This window comes from Polyodon spathula, chromosome 4 (assembly GCF_017654505.1).
Source record: "Polyodon spathula isolate WHYD16114869_AA chromosome 4, ASM1765450v1, whole genome shotgun sequence".
NCBI lineage: Eukaryota > Metazoa > Chordata > Actinopteri > Acipenseriformes > Polyodontidae > Polyodon > Polyodon spathula.
Genome location: NC_054537.1, coordinates 9,210,644 through 9,227,922, shown reverse-complemented (window position 1 = coordinate 9,227,922; position 17,279 = coordinate 9,210,644). Strand labels below are relative to the sequence as shown.

The 17,279-nt window shown below is 38.6% G+C and overlaps 1 protein-coding gene across 2 annotated transcripts in view; it reads right to left on the bottom strand.

Annotated features, from left to right (window-relative positions):
• LOC121314141 (LIM zinc-binding domain-containing Nebulette-like) overlaps positions 1–17,279 on the bottom strand; it is an 83,760-nt gene that overhangs the window by 43,149 nt on the left and 23,332 nt on the right. For both annotated transcript variants that reach the window (XM_041247115.1, XM_041247116.1), the window contains exons 3-4: positions 14,948–15,032; positions 4,118–4,225 (exon numbers count right to left, since the gene is read on the bottom strand). In XM_041247115.1, the coding sequence (XP_041103049.1) occupies positions 4,118–4,225; positions 14,948–15,032 (193 nt within the window). The remainder of the gene's footprint in view (positions 1–4,117; positions 4,226–14,947; positions 15,033–17,279) is intronic.

The following is a 17,279-nucleotide window of genomic DNA, read 5'->3' as shown; positions in this document are numbered from 1 at the left end:
TCAAGTGTGGGATTTGCTTTAAAATAATAGGAGCTGTTCTAATAGTTGACCTCAGAATGAACTCACATTTTCAGCTGCAGTTTGATATTACTGTAAATGGACAGACTGATGTAATTTCATTCACTCACCTTGCACACCAGTCTGAAACCTCACTGCAATGCTCTTGATCTGCTTCAACATCTCCTCGATGTCACAATTCCACAGTGACAAACTAAGAGACATAATTAGAACACTGTTAATAGAATGCACAAAATGTGTGGTATAATAAATAAATAAATAATAAAAACTAAGCATGGAATCATATTGCTTACCTTGTTGTTTGAGAAATCACTGATCTCCTTAAATTGTTGCGTTGGGATTCGAAAATGTTCTCCCTTACCAAAACAGAAGTACCTTATTTTTTAGCTTTACAATAAACCGTAACTGTTTATAATGGAAAGTGATAAAATACCTACCGGAAACTTGAAATGTACTTTATTTCAGACCCGCATATTCAAATGTTATGGCAGCAAATAAAGAGGTTTATGTAAAATTGTGAAAATAGCAATAGAGCAAAATATATAGAGAGAGAACCACAAAATGAAAGCATGTCAAGCACAAAGGTCAATGAATCCATGCAACACTGTTAAAGGCACAGGATAGCTGTTTAAATAGGTACTGCATGAGCCTGCCTCAGGAAACCAATGAAACCAATGAAACCAATGAATACAATGGAATGTCATTTGTTTCAGGTTATTATGGGACCACTGTGGCAGTTTTGATCAGAGTTGTAGTCCTGATTTGAGAGAATGAGTGAATGCACTGTCAAAAGTGCGTACAATTACCTTTACAAAATATTTAAATGCGCCACTTAAAAATCCAGTGGCTGCCTTAAAGCCCTTGTTTTCAATGCGCACTGCTAAATTATTTTGACACTTTTTTTTTAACTATTTTAAATTTTAAACAATATGTCATAAACTAAACAAATAAAAGTGGGCTTTAAACCCAGAGAATTGCACAATATTTATATTTTTTACCACATACATTTTCAGGCAGTAGGATTTTAACCCCTATTGTTATAATACTCTCCAGATTGAATCACTGCCTGCAGAATTTAAACAATTAAATCTTTTTAATGAAAAAGTTCACTCTATTAAAATGAATTCATTTGTGGTTTACCGGTGAGTAAAAAAAAAAAATGACTTGTCTTAATCTCTTGGAATAATGGCGACAATGGGCATCCCTAGTTGTGATTATCTGTCAAACTATATAAAATATAAAACAATTGAGCAAGAATTGCTGTAAACCTGCAGCTGTAAAAAAGTCCAGAAAATAACATAAGAAAACTTGTGAATACTGAGCAACAATACAGGGGTATAGTTTAATTATGGATGTAAACCTGTAATAAAATGAGTGTTTTGTGTGTGTGTGAAATGAACAAAAAACCAATAATGTGCACCCTTAACTTACTTTCATGCTACTGCAGGGATGGAAATAAGACTCATGGTGCACAGCAGTTTCACCCGTTCCAGGTTTTAATGTGCTTAATTAGCCAGTTGTATAGGTTACAAGCTCAGGTATGTCTTATTAAACTCGGAGCAAAATCTGGGGTCTGTTTCATAAAGAATTGCGATTGCGAGTAGTAGCAAGTGTGCTTGCTACGTCGCAGAAGTTCCCGCTGCGAGCGTTTCATAAAGCTGCTAGCAAGTACTATCGCATGCGATCACCTTTTTTGCGATCTGCGACGAGTAAATCATGAACTCGATAATCGACTTTTAAAGCACCGAAGAAAATGGCAGCTACCAGAAAAACTAACTTTTCAAAGGAGGAAATAACAACAATTATTGACCTTGTAGGTCAGAATAAAAAATGTACTATTCGGCAAGTTTACAGGAACTCTATCGATGAAAAGAAAAAAGCGGCAGATGATCACAGATGAAGTTAACGCGTTTGGGGTTGGGATGAGAACAGCTGCCGATGTTCAAAGAAAATGGATAGACCTTTCAAGCAGAACAAAAGTGAAAGCAGCAAAAAGGAGAACAGAGATGAAAAAGACAGGTGGAGGTGGAATACCAAAAGAACTCAATGAGGAGGAAAAGATGGTACTAAACACAATGGGAGAAGCAGCTGCTTCCGGTATTGAGGGTGGAATGGACGTGAGCCAAATGAGAGAAGAAAGCGGAGCGGACCCTAGTATGTATGGCTCAGTTTTGGAGTAAGTAAACACGTCTTTGTTAGCTATTAGAATACACAGAAATATCTATTCATGGCATTCTAAGGGGCATTGTGACAGGGGTGCAACGGGTCAGAGCTGTGGTCGATCCTCCCGATCGCTGGTGGCATTGCGCAAAACGGGACGAGACCGGCGGAAAGGCAAAGGTCGAGCCGTCCGGGAATTCCAGAAAGATCACCCGCTCCGTCCGAACGCGGAAGTCCGCGGCCACCGCGCCACGTACCCCAGTCAGAGTTACTATGTACGCCGACTGGGTACAGCGGCGACCGGGGCCGAGACTAAGGGCGGGGTCGGGCAGTATTTAAAGGACGGTACGATCTGAGCTCGCTCGCTCAGTCCTGGGGGTAACAGCGAAAGGAGACGTGCTGTTGAATTTATTGACGTGTGTAAAAAAAGTGTGTTGTGTTCACAGAGACTGGAGACTGAGTTTCAGCTTATTTCCAGGAAGAACGACCGGGGCCTCAATATTAAACCCTACCTAGGACCGGGAGCCCCCTAGAGGCCAGCGCAGGAGCGCCAGCGAATTATTTATCTATATTAATAACTTCTATTTTACTGTGTGCGGGACTTTTGTTAGATTTACCTTTTTATTTTTGCCTCCTCCTTTATCATCGTTGGTACAGGTGGGGGAATTTATTTTGACTATTTTTATTTCTTTTCTTTTTATGTTATATTTTGATTGGAATATTGGTCGGTGTCCATCTACGGCCAGAAAAATAAAAACCCTGCTGCGGGGAAAACTATTCAAGCCTCCAGTGTATTTTTGCCGGTCCCATCATCACCACCATTTGACTCAGCCCACCAACCTCCCACAGGAATGCATTATTATTATTACTTGTTTGGTGTCGTTTGCTTTGTTTCACTCATTTAAGCATATCAAAAATACTAAAGTGGCATCTAAATTGAAAAAGGATGGACAGAATATTTACATAAATACGTGAATGTTTATTACAGTGAGACGTGGGATGTGTTATTATCTCTAGACAGCAACTGAGTTTACTTGGATATTGATGGAATGGAAAGCTTTCCTGCACACCTACCGGTGCTCATTCTCAGCAGGGGACAGGGTTGGTATTTGTGATCCATATACGGCTCCAAGTACTCTTGGCAGACCACATGAATGGAAGAAGTCAGCCACTAGGTTCTTTCTGTTAGTTTATTCAGGAAGGTGTATGTATTCACCAATGTGATTACACAAAGCTTTAGTGACTTTAAATACACACAAAGAAACAGTAGCCTTAGTTAAACCATGACAGTCGCCAATTACTTCTTGAAAACTACCTCTTGCATATAATCTTAGAGCAGTCAAGACTTGCAATGATATGGGTAGTGGCATATTTCTATGTGTTTGGTTTCTTAGTTCATTGTCCAATAAACCACATATATTCATTATTTCCGCTCTTGGCAATCGATACTTGGATTTTAATTCTACATCAGTATATGCATCAAGAGAATTTGCCCGGTTCCTAAATACCCTTTCCCTTCTTATTTCTCTGCAATATCGACAGCGAGCTAGTAGTATGAGGGCCACCTTGTCATCTACTAAAACTGTTTGCGATGAAAAGCAGTACTTACTGTTGTCCTCTAGCACCTGCAGGTTTCAGGGGAAAACCTGCTATGTCACAGTCCTGCGAAAGTTTTATGAAACTCATTTTGCAACCTGCAATGTGTCTGCTACTGCGATTCCTCACAAATCGCTTTTATGAAACGGTCCCAGAAACAGATCAAACTGCTATGCAATGGGAGTCTTACTTCCATTCCTGTACTGTACACATCATTCAGTCAAATCACTCAACCCTCACTCAAGCTATTCATTCTATTCAACATGGTCTAACACTGATAAACACAGTCGCCTCCGTGTCACTATTCCAGCATACACTACATGAACCACAAGCTGCTGCATACGTTACTGATTTGTTCTTGTGTCTTCCTCAGTCTTTGTAATTCAGGCGTGTCTGTCACAATGCTGAAGCCTCTGCCTTTGCTTTCTTCAAAGTCTTTTTTGTACTTCACCTTAAAAGAAAAGAAAATGCAGAAACTGTTCACATGAAGAGAGTCACATGACTTGTAGGGCTTGTTTTCAATGTGATCACTCCAGTCTTTCATGTTACCAAACTGAGAAGGAAACCTACTTTGGGTGTTTAAAAGAATTAGATTAATCAGCCATGTGAGTCTAGACTTGCAAAATTAACAGATTTTCTAAAAAAAAAAAAAAAAAAAAGAATAAAAAAAAGAAATAAAAGACTGCAGTAAACACTTGGCTTTTTTACAAAGCTTAAATCTGTTTAATGTGATGCACTGAATTACATGTGATATTCAGGAAATATTAATAGACTGGTTTTGATTTCTTTAAAACAGTCTTAATGTTTAATTAATACAAAACATGTAATACCATTTAATTCACCAAATCGGACAAGTTGCTTTGTGTTACCCTGGAATGTACAGTAATCACGGCTTAAGACTTAATGGATATGCACATGCTTAAGTGAAATCAAAGGCTAATTTAATACAGGTCAAATAAAAGACATTTAAAGCTTCCATCTGGATTTTGTACTGCACAGCTGTGTGCAAATTGACTGAAGTTAATGCAGTGGCCAGCTGGTTCCTAAAAGCTTATTTTAAAAAAGAACGCACAGTGAAAGAATGGGCCTGCAGCGTATTATCATAAATTACCAAGTTTGAAGCTTTAGATTATTACAATCCCCATTTTAAAATGAGTTATTCTATAGGGTGATGCAAAACTTTTGGTCATGGCTGTATATGTAGATAGACAATAGCTACATTTTGTTGGTAGAAAAAAAAATAGGTTTACTTTCCATTAGTCCTAATCTAAAAACAAAAAAAACATACACACATTGTGCTCTTTTGGGAACGATGTGGCATTGCTTTCATCAGAATTTTTGTACTTATATGTGCCTAGCCTGACTTGCAAAAAACAAATTCTCAGTAGTACACCACATACGAACACTTTTGACCCAATATGAATTACATGTGAGAATGTGATATAAAATAAATTATTTTTGCATAATTCAAGTTTTCATATAATGCTGGAATCATCCATAAATGACAGGTATAGATAAAAACTTCTCAAATAAATGCCCCACAACACCTCCTTGTCCTAATTCACCTCTGATATACAGTACAGAAAACTAAACAAAGCTTTGTTTTGAAAGTATCATTGCCAAACACATCAAAACAGCCCCGCCACTGAATTCCAAATGACAATGAATGAACAACTACAAAAGAAATTCTCAAAAACTGGTAATGCGACTCCATGGAAGGTAAACTGAAAGCCTTGTGAACAATGGCAGGTTAGGTGGGATCCTGTGATACTCTGTCTCAAGTGTATAGAGTCAGTTGTAGTGTTGCTACAGCAGGATGGGTACAGTGTAGAGTTATTTATTCACTATTTATTCTTATAAAACAAATGTTTTATGCATTTGTCTCATCCACATGAATGCTGTATCATAAGTAACAGCACTCTAATGGATGACCTCTCATGATGGCTTTTTTGATTGGTTTAAAAAATTCCCACTACGTTAACCCTTTGCAGTCCTATGCAGACATAATCAAAAAGACGTAAAGCACGGGTCTCTAGTCATTTTTCTCCGGAAAACGTCGAGAAAACTTTTCAATGGCTGAGAAAACTTTTCAAATAGCTTTTTTAGATAATACAGTAATAAAATAATGACTTGGATCATATTATTGAGAGGTTTGGTGATAAAACGAGTGATTAGGAGAGGATTTATCAGTCTGCACATCTACAAAGAGGTATGTGAAAAATACAGCGAACAAGGGATGGAGCTTGATTGGAGATGCAGTACTTAGTGTACTTCTGCGATTCATTGCCTTTTAAACCTGTTTAAAAGGCATATATCACACACACACACACACACACACAGTGCCTTGCAAAAGTATTCAGACCCCTGACCAATTCTCTCATATTAATGAATTACAAATGGACATTGAAATTTCGTTCTGTTTGATATTTTATTTTAAAACACTTAAACTCAAACTCAATTATTGTAAGGTGACATTGATTTTATGTTGGGAAATATTTTTAAGAAAAATAAAAAACTGAAATATCTCGCTTGCATAAGTATTCAACCCCTGTGCTGTGGAAGCTCCCAGTTTGCACCGATGAAAGAAATTGCCCTAATGAGGACACAGTTACCTTACCATTGGCCTCCACCTGTGAACCATTAAAGTTGCTGTCACATTTTCTGGATAAAAACCCCACTGTTGAAGGATCATTGGTAAGGCTGTGAATCTGAAGGAAAATGAAGACCAAAGAGCATTCTACAGAAGTTAGAGATAAAGTAACACAAATGCATAGATTAGGGAAAGGGTACAAAATAATATCCAAGTGTTTGGATATCCCAGTGAGCACAGTTGGACCAATAATCAGGAAGTGGAAGCTGCATCACACCACCCAGGCACTGCCAAGAAAAGGCGGTCCCTCAAAACTCAGCGCTCAAACAAGAAGGAGACTTGTGAGAGAAGCCACAGAGAGGTCAACAATCACTTTGAAGGAGCTATAAATTTCAGTGGCTGGGAGTGGAGTAATGGTGCACCAGTCAGCCATATCAAGAGCTCTGCATAACACTGGCCTGTATGGGAGGGTGGCAAGAAAGAAGCCGTTACTCAAAAAGTACCATCTGAAAGCACATCTGGAGTTTGCCAGAAAGCATGAGAGTGACCCAGCTGCGATGTGGGAAAAGGTTTTGTGGTCGGATGAGACCAAGATAGAGCTTTTTGGCCAAAACTCAAAGCGCTATGTGTGGCGCAAACCTAACACTGCCCATGCCTCAAGACACACCATCCCTACAGTGAAGTATGGTGGTGGCAGCATCATGCTGTGAGGATGCTTCTCATCAGCAGGGACTGGGCATCTTGTTACAATTGAAGGAAGAGTGGATGGAGCAAAATACTGCAAGAGAATCTGCTTCAGTCAGCTAAAAAACTGAAGCTTGCGAGGAAATTCACCTTTCAGCAGGACAATGATCCCAAGCACAATGCCAAAGCAACAAAAAGAAGAACAAAAGAACAAAAAGGTGAATGTCCTACAGTGGCCCAGTCAAAGTCCTGAACTCAATCCCATTGAGAATCTGTGGCACTATTTGAAAATTGCGGTCCACAAGCGTCGTCCAACCAACCTGAACAACCTGGAGCAAATCTGCCAAGAAGAATGGGCCAAAATCACTCCGACACTGTGTGCAAAGCTGGTACATACTTACCCCAAAAGACTTAAAGCTGTTATTGCAGCGAAAGGTGGCTCTACCGAATATTAATGTTGGGGCTTGAATACTTATGCAAGCAAGATATTACAGTTTTTTATTTTTCTTAAAAACATTTCCCAACATAAAACCAATGTCACCTTACAAAAATTGAGTTTGAGCTTAAGTGTTTTAAAATAAAATATCAAACAGAACAAAATTTCAGTGTACCATTTGTAATTCAGTAATATGAGAGAATTGGTCAGGGGTCTGAATATTTTTGCAAGGTACTGTACATATATGTAAAATTGACATGACACGTCTCAACAGCGCTGAATAAATGGACCGCAAAGGGTTAAAGTTGAAACATTTAAACGTCTTTAATCCTAAATGTATATTACATTTAGAGTAATTCATTATTTAATCAGTGTCTTGGGGTTAGGGATAAGGGAAAACAGAGGAAGCCTGTTTAAAAAAAAAAAAAAAAAAAAGTTTGTCATCTCACCCACTTTGTAACCCCAAGCTAAAGATGTTATCCTTACAGTAACAAGCAGGAGATAGTTCAGGTGACAATACATGTAGCTCCGTACTGTAAATGCAAAAGTGTCAGTATATTAAACAGTATATGTTGGTCTTCCAACAATGGCTGTTTGGTAGGGTTTGGTTACTCAGGTTATTAGTTCATACCTATATTATGATGTTTAACGTCTGGTGTCAGGAGAGCAATCAACATTCCATGCATGATGCATTTGTAGAATTTAGAAAAGACAAGCTTTGGAGTTTTTGTGCTCACAGTTTTTTTCCACCCACATATGCTAACACTGAATGTTAGTCACACAAGGTGGCCTGAGGCCAGGAGAGAACCTGGCTGCCATCGCCTAGCGAGAAGTCAAGTTATTCATGTAAAATTGCAGAACAGGCCCCTCAGTTAAGAAACTCAATTAGACTGTGAAATTTCATTTGAAGAGTATTGCCCATTGTGACAAAGTGCCCGCCCCTGTGTATATCATCTGTTATGTTGCGTGTGGTTCGTTAAATGTTGGTGTATAATTATTGGTACACGGGATATAAACGGGTCTGTGTAACACGAGTGTATAAAATGTATATTTGTATTTAGGTATGGGATTGTACATCACTTCACGTACATTTAAAGTAGTTAATATGTGAACACGAGGTTGAGCACAATTAATTCACGTGCTGGGATTCAAGTGAATAATTCATTAGTAATTGAATCCCAGCACAACAGTATATATAGATGCACGTTTTACTCACTCGCGGTTGGGTGTTCGGTGAGTGGAGAACGGGAGAGAGAGTAGGAGAGTTACAATTTCAATTGCTATTGCGTGCTGGTGGGACCAGCACGATACTTGTATTTATCTGCTCACCGTGTTTGTTAGTGTGTCTGTCCGTGCACTGTGTTTTGTTAAGTATAGTCCGTTTCTGTTTGTTTATTTATTTTGGCGTAAAATGCTGTGTCCTGTTTCTGTTTGTTTGTTAAACCCTTTTATTTTACAAGAAACCGGCGCAAGCAAGCACCATCATCATTTCAATTCATCCGTCCTGTCTGTGTATTTCATTCCTTTTCCTGGTTCTGACACAGCCCACTTCGGCCGTCTCTGTGACACCTATACAGGTGACTGTGACAGTGTAAACAGGATCACAGTGATGCTGAGACATGGAAAGGGTGAGAGCAAAGAACTGACAATGGCACTTCACAATAAAGCCTAGGACTGAAAATTCAGCTGATTGCAATTATCACTAAAATAGACCATTTGAATTGTAACTGTACTTGAGCTTTCATGTCTAATTTGACTAATCAAACACAGAGCAATTATTCGTTTTCATATTGATTCATTTGAAACTACATTTATTAAAATGACACATTTAGTCATAAAATTTCTTATAAACTTTTAAAAAACATAAAGATAAAGGGGCTCTGAAAATCGCTGTCCTTTAACTCAAAAATATCCCCTATTGTTGTTTTTCTAGCTGGTGCTGTTCAGGTTGTTTCAAAAAGGATAAATATGATCTCCCATTTTTTGGTCATTTATTTCATTTTATACTGTAACAGGCCAGTTGGAGTAGACCAGGTGAGGTGGGTCAAAGGTTGCTGTGCCAAGCTCAGCTCGGAGTTACCTTATTCTCTGAAAATACAGGGTCCTTATTTACCAAAATAGTGTGTTTCTAACATGTTTACAGAGATAGACACACAAGGGGAAATATGAAGAATTCATTTAGAAATGTATATTCCTTGCTTTGGTTGTTGGTATATATATAAATAATGATCAGGTGCTGCAATGTTTGGCCTTAGCATTGGAAGATAAGCGTACCCTGTCCAATAAGTTGCCACCAGTTCCATCAAAGCATTACACACAAAAGACAATATTCCTCCGTCCAGGAGAACAACCACCAAGAAAAAGTGCTAAAACCAAGCCTCGTCCAGGACAACTGGAAGCTGCTAGAGACTGGAAGATGCTGGCAGATGCTGGTCAATGGCTTATTTTTCCACCTGAGATTGCCACCATTAACCTTCGACCAGACATTGTCTTGTGGTCTGGATCAGCACGCCTTGTTCATCTGGTACAGTTAACAGTGCCATGGGAGGATGCTGTGGATGAGGCGTATGAGAGGAAGAAACTTCGGTATGCTCAACTAGCTGCTGAAGTGGAACAACGAGGATGGAAAGTACGAGTTTACCCAGTGGAGGTGGGTTGTCGAAGATTTGTGGCACACTCAACAGTTCAATTTCTCACAAATGTCGGGTTCAGTGGCCAAGAGTTGCATTGCACAGTGAAGAACTTATCTGAAGCAGCAGAAAGCAGCAGCAACCAGCTGTCATTGAGATGAAATGATTCTGGATGGGGATCTCAAGCACAATAGAAAGAAAGCAACGCTGATGTACAGGTAAGTAAGCTGGGCTGAGCTGAGTGGGGCATGAAGGGGGGTGATGCTGGGATGCCAGAATCACTGTTGAGCCCTCTTGAGGTGCCATGGGCTAGTCGACGAAACACCAAGGACAGAAGGTGCCCACTTGAAGACCTCAGAGATGTACCCTACTTAGCTCAATCTTGACGGTTGTCATGCTGATGCACTGGGGAGGCAAAATAAGCTGATCCCTGGAGCCAGCACTACACTTCAGCCATGAACACCAGGCAGAAGGATATCTACATCAACAGATGGAAAGAAACGCAAATGGGAAACGCAAATGGATGAAGATGCAGATAGATCACATTAGTTTACTGTAAAGCTACGTGCTGGTGCTTATCTTGGTGAGAGCAGAGTTCAAATCAGCATGAAGTTTTAACATCTACTCTCATGTAATGGAAATCACAATAATTTAAAAAGAAATGGAAACATCAGAACCCTCTATGTAAAACTGAGCAAAACGGCACAATATGAAAAAGTCCTGTATCCAAATATTAACAAAAAAATGCAGAGATGGATAGCATGTCTTGGTCATTTTTCTGTTTTTTTGTCCTTGTTGGTGCCATGTGGGTAATGGAAGCAACATTACACTGTACATGTGGATAAGAACACCTGCTAAGCAAGCAGTATTCCCTGAAATTGATCAAATAATACCTGAACGCACCTTTGAGAAAACATGAAACAAGAAAAATTTAATTAGTCAGAAAACTCTTCTGATTTGGAAGTGGTACATTTTGTCCAGATTAAGGTTGCTTGTGGTTACTGGCATTACTACATGACTGAGTGCAAGACACCCCACGGCAGGGCTCTGGAATCAGGGCGCACACTTGGAAGCCCTTGATGACTGGGGTGCTGACAGCTGTCTGTCTGTTTTCCTGATCAAATGGTCTTATGTTGTACTTGCACCACATTGCTCAGTAACCACGCTTGAAAGCACAAATACGGTGCGGTAGAGGAGGGTTGTTACTCACTTCATACGTTCAAGCAGTAAACTGGAAGAGCACATTTTCAATGTTGTAAGCTATTGATGTACAGTATGCAATACAAATTAGTTTAACAGTGTGTTGTTTCCTATGGCTTTTAAACTCAATTACTTTCTTAATCTTTTAATTGAGAACAAAACATGCAGTAAGCTAAAATTATGCAAACTGGTATAAAGACGTCTGTAAATATATATGAGGACTTCCACAATGGTACTAACTGCATTTAAATTCTTTGCTTTCCTGGGAAAAAGAAAACAAAACAAAAAACAAAGATATTGTACCTTAATAAAATACGTTTTACATTATAAGTGGATGTGTATAATGAGTTTGGTCTGAATTATTTATAATTTAACGATGTACCAGCGTTGCATAGAGTATACTGTATAGGTGACAATGGGAGAGTTTCCATGTGTGTTCTAATTTTTCTCGAGATATTGTGCTCGAGCCAAATGAAAACTGACCCTGTACATTTCGGGTTTCCATTAGCTCAGTTTATTTTACTCGAGAAGACCCTCTTTTCACCTGACATCATGCAAATGAAGGGGAAAGAGGAGGTTGATATGCAAATTAGCCATGCATAGCATTCTCGTGCTGTTTATGTGGACAGCTTGGGAAAATGTGGTTTTCATGCACAGAGAACAGGTACATGACAGAATCTCACATAGAAATCCACGGTTGTCAGATGAGATCTTGTTTGAGTGAAACTGCTTAAAGCACAGTGTTAAAGCTCATGTAATAAAGCTGTGATTTGTAAATGCCTCTTGTCTGGTTGTTTAATAATGTTTTACTGAAATTGTTTTTCAAATGTCCATTGGTGGGGTGGCATATCGTTAGTAGTGAATAATATTTACAACAAATTTATCACACGACTTATTAAAAAAAAAGAAAATAATTAACCCAGAGGTATATAATGAAACTATCCAACCCAGCTATTGCAGATCACCATGGCTGAAAACCTACGGAGACATAGGATTATAGAGATTTGTGCCAGAAAACCTTCCACGCATGCTTCCTAGGCTGTCTGGATTGGGAGCAGTGGACGTTTTCATGTGAAATGCGGGTTTCCGTGTGAAAATGAGCGTGGGTTTCCCATGTTTAACGTCATGCTCACGAGTAAATCAGATTTTCCCTATCCTTCTCTATGACCGTTATTTTCGTCCACAAACCTGATCCTGTTGAGTTGTTCTCCCACATGCGCATCGCCACTTCACGTGTAAATAACCACTCAAGGAAACTCCCCCAATGTAATTCCCTCATAATAACTATTACTGGGTGTAAAATGGTCTTAATATGTATATATTTATATTTCTGCATTTGAATAGGAATGACAGGATTATCTTACAGATACCAGTATGTGTGCGTGTCTCTGAAAGTGTGTGTTGAACTCAATCAGTTAGCAAATACCACACAGTCGGTGGGTCTTTTGATAAATCCATCTGAGGAAATCAGTTTTTGAGATTAGCTACAGTACCTGAAGTATAAAGTATCTGATTATAATCAGGCTGACAGGCCACAGACAACGTAACCACTAAACTGATATTTATATGAAAAAGCATTTAATGCCACATATTTCAAAGCATAGTTTCTTTCACATTAAGAGGAGAGACAGGCTGTCGAGACTGCAGGTTTTTCCACAGCCCATTCATTGTAACAGCTTTTCAGATAAGATGCATACTGTGCACTGGTGATAGTTATTTCCTATCACAGAAAACCCAATGCCATGAGTAATTACAAGTGTTAAACCTGGGCCAGTTTATACAAGAGATGCACAGGAGTAAACGACAGTGGAGGTTCAGGACAGTGCACATGGTCGAGTTCAATGGTGCATGATAGAGTAAGATGATAATATAAACATCCATCCCGTACACTAAATCTACAAGCACCAGCATGTCAAAAGAAAAAAATGTGAAGAACACCTAGCACACAGGAGGCAGTAAGAATGTTGTAGAAGTCACACCAGATCTAACCCCTTATTCTTTAAAACGAAGAATGACCAGTGATGCCAGTGATTAGTCAATTATTGACGAGCATTCATTGATCGATTAATCAACCAGGTGCCCTACTTGGGGCTTCATGGGTCGTTTCAGTCGTATTTGAGGTCTACAGTTTTTGCTCCTTGTTTTTTAATACATGTTGTATCATTGCATTACATGTATAGTATATACACATGCTTGTTTTTGGTGATATTTGAAGGTGTTTAATAATGCTCTCATTGCCTTCCATTAGGAGATTGCTGATTTCGCTCTAATCCTTTCAAAAAGAAGGATTTGAAGGGTTAAATACAACTTGTCCTTGTACAATAGAATTTTACAAAAACTGTTGCTATAGATACCAACCTAATAGGAGTACTGTATGTCACTCTTGAGAATGTGGGAGGAAAGTGAATTAAAATGTAAATGTGGATAATGGTAGAGTAATATTAGTTTGCACAGTAACAGACTGTATTTGTTGATTTTTTTGTTTTAGTTTTTTATAAAAGCAACGTCCACTGACGATTCCTGTTGTGTTTTTGGTTTGCGGTTTGACCACATGATGTTTTTAGCAGTCTGTCCAGATGGCCACACTGACCATCTCCACTGTAGGGTAGTGCATTTGAAAGGACAGTAATCCAATGTGTTAATAACAAATGTACACCAATTAACAAAAAACAATAAATACAAATCTATGTCAGGTCACAGGAATCTTGAGAGCAGGAAACACAATTTACTATACAGTGGATTTCCGAAACACAGCCCTAATCACTTGCATAAAGTGTAACTCATTTGTGTCCTACTGACCTCTTCAACTTTAAAGTAATCTAACAGTATTGAAGAACGCAATAACAAAGATGTACAGTTGTTTGGAGATTTTTTTAATTTTTTTTTTTTTTCTGGAACGTCACTAGATTTCTGCTGTGAAAGTTTCTTTTAACTTAATTATTGAACTTCTAACACAATAAAAATAGTCCTGAAAAAATCATTGAAAGCTTAGTATAGTGAACCTGCAGCACTCCATGGAAACAGTGCATTATTGATGAAGGGTTAAGGAAAAAACTCATTACTCACGGTCACATGGGTGTAGCTGCTGTCAGATGTGCTATTATAGACCACATTGTTAGCACCTGAACAGTCTTGCAATACAGACCTTTACACTACATTATTTTCAATTCCTAGTGTAATATGCAAGGCTGTTCATGCAGTCCACGTGTTTCAATGCTTTCATATTGTGTATAATATAAGATTATTGTCATCAATGGGAATAATTATGAAAACTAAAATAGTCTAATCTTGGTCTGAGGACTGTAACCCTTAAAAAAAAAAACTGTGAGCACGCAAAAAAAGTGGGTTTCCTGAATAATACAACTATTTAGGGTTAAAACGGTGCATTTCTTGTGGCACATAGTATGGTGTCACAGTTTAATTTTACAATACAGAGGTGACTTCTGTCTTCCACATTAAAGTAATCAACAGCATTGACTTGCCTTCTTTTCTTTTACTACCCCCAAAACTAATTAATGGCATTCACTTTGATGCATTTTATGACATGTTGCAGTTAAATGCAAGGCTAATAACTATACAAAGTTTGAATTATTTTGAACTGCTTCACTCCTGTGTTAGAAAAGATAGCCTTACCTGACTTTGCAATTCACTCTGCTGTTTCAGGCGCAAGTTCTCTGGTGTATCAGCCACTGTGGTGAAAGATTGCTTTGGATAGTGTCTAAAACACATAAACAAAAACACATACTATAGATAAATGCGTTTTTTGATAACATTTAAAAACAGGATAAAACAATTGTCTGCACGCAATTCATTAGCATTCATTTTTGGTATGCCCTGGAAGGAATACATCAAAACATAAGTGACCAAAAACTGAGCCTTTATGTCCCTCTGCATAAATTAGCGTGTCTTAGATCTTGCAGAAAAGGAACCTAAAACAGGCTTTTATCGGCAAAGAGTGGAACATTTCCAAGGTGCAGGATGAGACAATTGCTCTTCTATTCTCTTCTGTGGAGGTGGAAATAGAGGGGGAGGCTTTCATTGAGTTAGCTGACTTCACACATTTGACTGGAACCATATTTGCCAAAGAAGCAGCAGGGAACTAGACAGCCATTCTTTGTGGAGAAATTCACTTTAATACTCTCCACAGATGTACAAGACTTTCTATATATATCAAGGGGATGTATATATGAGATGCATCAGTATCCAGTTTAGCTAATAATTATCTGGCTAGTATTATCTATAATCTGTATTTATTTGTTCCAATGTAATGCACTTTCACTGTAAACTTCAGTAGCAGTTAATGTATGCAGTTCCGCCAATCAATACAGGTTTCATATCAGTTAGGCCACTGCTTACAACTCCTCCTCTAGGATGTGGTGTTTCCATGAGCAACTATGGGAACGTTCCTCCAATCCAGTAATACATAATGGTAGTCTCTGTGGGATACCACATATGCAGCCAAGGTGCCTCTTCCCAGACTGAAACAAAAGCACCATTAGCTCTCCCGTGAATTTCTTTAAATGCAACTTTTTGTAACCCAGTCCCTGTTCCGGTTGTATTTCAGCTACCAGCTTGGCAGTAAAGTTCAAATCCACACAATTTAGATTACAAATGATTGAATAGTACTTTCTATGATGACAAAGTCAATTCATTTTCAGTAAAATGTCCCAGGCAATTTGTATTAAAAGACACTTGAAAGCACAGTTTGAATAGCTAACTGCTTGACTTCTAATAACTAATGTATGTAAACCTGTCAAATCCAGCATCACTCTGGAACGGAAAATACTGTAGTGCCGGATTATACAGTGCTGTGGCTTAAAGATGTACTGTAAAACCTAATAATGTACCCTAAATAAAAGTTTAAATGACAAATTATCTGAACACTGCAGTAGAAGTAATGCCCATGTACAGTGCCTATTGAAAATCTACACCCCCTTTCAAATTTTTCACCTTGTGTTGCCTTATAGCCTGGAATTAAAATGCATTAAAACATTTTTTTTTTTCATTTATCTACACATCCAACCCCACAACTTCCAAGTGAAAAAAATATTCTAGAAATTTGTAGAAAATTAATTCGAAATAAAAACTCAGGTGTAACTAATCGCCTTCAAAATCACACACAAAGTTAAGTGGCCTCCATCTGTGTTAAATTGTAGTGATTCACATGATTTCAGCATAAATTCAGCAGTTCCTGTAGGTTCCCGATGCCGGTTAGTGCATTTCAAAGCAAAGACTCAACCATGAGCGCCAAGGCACTTTCAAAAGAACTCTGGGACAAAGTTGTTGAAAGGCACAGATCAGGGGATAGGTATAAAAAAATATCAAAGGCCTTGAATATCCCTTGGAGCACAGTCAAGACGACAATTAAGAAGTGGAAGGTGTAAGGCACCACCAAGACCCTGCCTAAATCAGGCCGTCTCTCCAAACTGGATGGTCGAGCAAGAAGGAGACATTGGCAGGGACTGGGACTTGTCAGGATAGAAGGGAAAATTAATGGGACAAAGTACAGAGAAGTCCTTGAGGAAAACTTGCTGCCCTCTGCAAGAAAGCTGAAACTGGGATGGAAGTTCACCTTTCAGTATGACAGCGACCCAAAGCACACAGCCAAATCTACACTGGAGTGGCTAAGGAACAAAAAGGCAAATGTCCTTGAGGGGCCCTGTCAGAGCCCCAACCTAAATCCAATTGAAAACTGCTGTCCATCAACGCTCCCCAAGGAACTTAACAGCTTGAACAGTTTTGTAAAGAAGAATGGTCAAATATGGCCAAATCTAGGTATGCAAAGTTGGTAGAGACCTATCCCAACAGACTCACAGCTGTAATTGCTCTAAAGGTGCTTTCACCAAGTATTAAGTCACGGCGGTGGAGACTTATCCAATTATGATCTTTCAGTTTTGTATTTTTAATATATACTTTTTTTTCTCAATAAAAACTTTTTTCCCCCTTAAGTGTGGAGTATGGTGTG